We start from the raw sequence: 5,617 nt of genomic DNA on the forward strand, positions 1-5,617 counted from the left end.
TTCCTTTTCTTCTTCTTCTTCTTCTTCTTCTTCTTCTTCTTCTTCTTCTTCTTCTTCTTCTTCTTCTTCTTCTTCTTCTTCTTCTTCTTCTTTTTCTTCTTCTTCTTCTTAACAGACTCACTCTTCTAGCAGTTTGACTTGCAGAGCTGGTGTGCATTTTTTGACAGCTTTTTTATTTATCTAGGATCATATGCAAACATAACACAATAGCCCAGCCTGTTGGGTGTTTTATTGGAAGACGGGTATTTCCTTCTTTGAAATTATAAATGATTGCACATTTGGGAATAAAAGACTCCTCAACTTATATACTAAGTTCTAGAAAAAAATAAAAATATTCTCTCCAAGACCTATGCCATAAAACTCAAAATATCCAAATAGGAAATACAAAAGACAACATGAGCCGAAGGAAAGAACCAGAAATGTACAGGAAGCAAGCATCTAAGTGGCCGCTAAATTGGGAAATGGATGGAGCAAGGGAACCTCTTTTCAGGGGAGATCAACTTGATAATCTAATGAAAAAGTAAACAAGACTTTCCTGAAGTCACATTTAGAAAACCTGTGAGAAACAAAACAAAACAAAACAACAAAACCAGTAAGAAGTGTAGATATCTTTAATTTAACCAGGGAAAAGAATCTATAGGCACTCAGATTCATAGCTTCTCCATAGAATTCTCCAAACCCCTCTCTGGAACCAGCAGTTATGAGTAAAAATGTTTCTACTCCTCTTCTGACTTATCTGAACTTAAAGTCACTTAACCTTGCCATTATTTTGTCATCACAACTTGACAAATTGCAGTGGCAAGAGTATTTTATTGATGTATAAGTGCTCAGAAAATAATAGTTGTTATTGAAAAGTAGACAAACAGGCTTATAATCTCAGCACTTGGGAGGCTAAGGCAAGAGGGTCATGAGTTCAAGGCCAGCCTGACTATAACATGAGACCATGCCTCAAGCAAACAAATGAAAAAAATAGAGGCTTCTATAATCATTGATATTCTTGTTACAAACCCAGAATAGAGTGGGGTTTACTTTGAAGGTAAAAACATAGATGCTCCTTAATTTTTAAATCTACACATATATGTCCATATTTACACACATGTATGCATACACGTTTTATTTATGTGCATGCACACAGGTAAGTCACGGGTATGCAGATTAGCACTGGTGGAAACTGTTTCTCTCTTTCCATTATGTGAGTCCCAGGGATTGAACTCAGCTCATCAGGCTTGGCAGCAAGCAGCTTGACACACTTAAATATTTATCTCGACTTCTCCAGTGTCAATTTTGTAAATTTTGACAGGGTGACTAAATTGTAGTCCCTTCTCTGGATTACTTGCATTAAGTATCCTTTTCTCACATCACTTATCTACTTTTTTGTCATGACTGCTGTCCTCTGAGTCATCCCGTAAGTCTCTAGACAAATCATTGAATACAAGGACTGTCTTACTCAACTTCTATAGCCGTATCCCCAGCCCCAGAATCTGACCGGGCGTTGTTTGAGCTGAAACCAACAATCCAATCATCCCTGAATGATTTGCCAATTTTAATTTGATTCTGGGGTAGGATTTGAACAGAAAATAATGGACAAATCCATGTCTGACTATCTTGGAGGGAGGTTTCCTCCTAAGAGTTTGTGTTAATGGTAACACTTGATATTATAATCCCTCGCTAGAAGGTGCACCACAAAGTCAAACTTCCTAAAATCAATACAATTTACTTTGATATAAAAATGAAAATAGCTCATGATGGAGGCTCACACCTATATTGCCAGCAGTTAGGATGACTCGGAAGTAGTGCTACAAATTCAAGACTAGCCTTTCTATATAGTTCAATCCCTGGGATACTCGTGGTGGAAGGAGAGAACAAGTTGTCCTCTGACCTCCACACACATGCTGTGGAACACGCATGTACCCTAACAGGCAACACACACATACACACATACACACACACACACACACACACACACACACACACACACACACACACACACACATTTATTTTAAAAAGAAAAAAAGAAAAGGAAAGGAAGGGAATAAAAGAAGAATCCTCTTGTTTTCGGCCTACAACCTCTCTGTCTGAGGAGTGTTTATTTTACTATGTAAGCCCCAAGAGAATGGTGCCATCCCTGCATAAGTATCAACATAGTTGAATTCTCTTAAAAGATAAACATGTTTTCTCTGTAAACTTGTTGTCTCTGTACTGACATTGCTCTTCCTGAATAGTTACCACCTAACTGGGTTTAAAAAAATTACTAGAGCTGTTGTTCTGTGGCTACAAGGCTTTAGTGCAAATTCCAACATAATTTTTCTAAGCCTTTTTTGTTGGTTTTTTTTTTTTTTTGAGACAGGGTTTCTCTGTGTAGCCCTGACTATCCTGGAACTCACTCTGTAGACCAAGGTGACCTCAAACTCAGAGATCTGCCTGCCTCTGCCTCCCAAGGGCTGGGATAAAAACTGCCCGGCAATTTTTCTAAGCCTTAACGCTCTCTCTCCTGGTAGTAATGCTGTATTTGACGGGAGTGAACAAGTCCATGTTTATCTTACCCTGCTATAAAGCTACAGGTCTCTCCAAACCACATGCAACTAACAGTTTTAAAGTTTCAGCTATTTTTGGTAAACTAAAGCTGAAATCAGGTTCCCCAAAGATGTCTGCTTCCCAAACACTAGCTACAAATATCCCCAGAAAGTTTATGTCCCCTTTCATCATTTATGGGCTATAATCAATTGAAGCAAAAAAAAAAAATCATTTTAAGTTCCGTTCCTTTAAAAGAATTGTCCTATGGTCTTTGGGTTTGGGGTCGACCAGATTTTAGTGTAACTTGATTCTTATTTGGTGAATGGTTTCCTGAGGTTTCCCTAAAACACAGACCTGGTCTTGGTTCAGATAGGGCTGATTTGGTCCCCAACACTCTGGGAGGTGATGCCATGTATACAAGTACAGTGTGACCAGTTGGTCACAAAACTGAAGCCTCCAACACTGTGAGCGAGAGTAGCTCTCTCCTGTTTAGAAGCTTATTTTGACCTTGTGGGTTTTGCCACCGTGAAGGAAAGCTTCGAGTACAATCACCGCTCATATGTAAAGACCCATTTGATGTGTTTTTCCAAAGGGCCTCCTTAGGCTGCGCTCTGAACACAATGAATCCCTTTTATGCTTCCATTTCTCTGACTTAGGCATAGATCAAAAGATAAAGATTGAAAGTGCAAATCTGCTAACACTAGTACTGACCTATATGATGAGGCAAACCAACAAACTAATGAAACACAACAGAAAACAGGGAGGGTTGTAAAAGTATTTTCTCTATGGTGTTCTAGTTAGGATGCTTGAAAAAAAAAAACAAAAAACAGAAGGACTTCCTCTTTGGATGTTTGATTCAGCCTGATTTGTGGCTTAGAGCTCCCTTATGTCAAGCTATAGGACTATGCTTCTCTCTATAGCAAAAGCAGTGTTGAACAGGAGTCCATAGTAACTTACTCAAGCTGCCATCTCCCAGTCAAATTATCTTCCCTTAGTGTATTTAAATATAATTTGGGATACCTTACTCTTATTCTCATCTGTTTTCCTCCCATTTCTATTCTCTCACGCTCTGCCCACTTTCCTGTGTCTTCCATTCCATCTGGTCCTTAATCTACTCACTGTTTCCAGCACTCTAATAAAGGCTATCAGGGATAGAGAGCCTGGGCTAATTCCTATCAATTCCAAAAGCAAAGGGAAAATTCTATAAAAAATTTTTTTTAAAAAGTCAAGGACAATAAAAAGGGCTGAGTTACATCTCAGGGAATAAAAAGGGTCTCTCCCCCCCCCACTTCAAACATACCTGAAAGTCATAAGCAGAATAAGGTGGCAGATGAGGAGGGCTATGGTAGTAGGTATTGTACGAAGCCACTTGGGGACGCGCATAGTAAGAAACAGTTGGATGGGCATTTTCAACAGAGCAGTTCAGTGCCGGAAGAGTAGGGTTCTGCAGAATAACAAGTTATAAACAATATATTATACACCATCATCATTACGTGAATGGTTAAGCCATAGCACAGATATATAACAGCCAGCGTATCACCCAGCTATCCATAAACAAATATTCAGACCTATATTCAGTGACAGCTTTCCAGAGTATACTGTTATTTTTTTATGTGTATGAGTCGTTTGCCTTTTGTCTGTGCATCCATGTGTGTGCCTGGTACCTGACGTGGCTGGAAAAAGATGTCAGATTCCCTGGAACTGGAGTTATAGATGATTGTGAGCTGCCATGTGGATGTTGGAAATTACAGGTCCTCTGGAAGAAAAGCTAGTCCTTTTAAACACTAAGCTATCTCCCCAGCCCCTATTGTTATTTTTTAACTACCATGGAGCTAGAGATATAGTTCAGCGTAGAACATTTGCCTGGCACGTGCAAGGCCTTGGATTCAATTCCCAGTACTGTAAAAGGAAAGGCCTCTGTGATAAATTAATATAGTGTGCTCTAGTTCACGTTCTAAAAAATCTCAGTTACATATTTATGTGTGGAAATACAAAGAAATCACTCTGGAACGATTCACTGCAAACTCTTATTTGTAGTTACCTCTACAGAGGGAACTAGTGTTAGGAAGAAAATGGAACTCTTATTTTTTAATATATAAGCCAATATTTTTGCAATTAATACATATTGTGTCATTTTCCTCAAGCTTTACATTTGTTTTAGATGTAGGTAATTTATGTTATGTGAGTGTTTTGCCTGCATGCATGCAAGTGCACCACATCCATGTGCATGCCCTGTGCATGTCAGATGGTCCGGAACTAGAGTTACTGATGATTGTGACTCACCATGTGGGGACTGGGACCCCATCCTTGGTCCTCTGCAAGAGTAACAAGTGCTCTTAACTACTGAGGAATCTCTCCAACCCCCTCCACCTTAAAAAAAATTGATATTTATTTATGTGTGTATGTGTCTGCATATGAACATGTGAGGACATGTCTATGGAGGTCAGACGATGATACTGGTTCTCCTGGAGCTGGAATTATAGATAGTTGTGAGCTATCATATAGGTGCTAAGAACTAAGCTTGTACCTTCTGCAAGTGCCATTAAACTCTGAGCCATTTATCTACTCTCCCACCCCACAACTTTCTATCTTGAAAAATCCAAATCTACAGAAATATTGAAATCATTTTAGAAACACTTTCACTCTTTTTGCAAATAAAACAGTGTGTGAATGATTTTCTGTCCCCATTATAACCTGATAGCAGGTGTAGCCCTTTCAGAGTCAATGCCACTGTTGTCCAGGTTAGAGGCCTGCTCATTAGATCCCAAGTCGAACCATGCTTTGTATCACATGGATTTAAGTACAGGGTAAATGTTTTCCTTTTTTATGGGGCAAGTGGACCATGCCATCAGACAGAAGAACTGTTAGGGTTGAGTGAACCCAAACCCCGTGAAACTCAAAGTTGAGAACAGTAGGAGTGGGGCCAGCTCCCTGCCAAACTCTACATGATCTGGAACACACAACCACGACATCCCACTGAGAGGACCATGGCAGTCAGTCACATAACATAAAAACCTGGAGTTTGCCGGGCATGGTGGCACACGCCTTTAATCCCAGCACTCGGGAGGCAGAGGCAGGTGGATTTCTGAGTTCGAGGCCAGCC

The 5,617-nt window shown here is 39.7% G+C and overlaps 1 protein-coding gene across 2 annotated transcripts in view; it reads right to left on the reverse strand.

The window, feature by feature from the left end:
• Tmem255a (transmembrane protein 255A) overlaps window positions 1-5,617 on the reverse strand; it is a 53,771-nt gene that overhangs the window by 4,974 nt on the left and 43,180 nt on the right. For both annotated transcript variants that reach the window (XM_021187956.2, XM_021187955.2), the window contains one exon: window positions 3,815-3,958. In XM_021187956.2, coding sequence (XP_021043615.1) covers window positions 3,815-3,958 — 144 coding nt within the window. The remainder of the gene's footprint in view (window positions 1-3,814; window positions 3,959-5,617) is intronic.

Source organism: Mus pahari, chromosome X (assembly GCF_900095145.1).
Source record: "Mus pahari chromosome X, PAHARI_EIJ_v1.1, whole genome shotgun sequence".
NCBI lineage: Eukaryota > Metazoa > Chordata > Mammalia > Rodentia > Muridae > Mus > Mus pahari.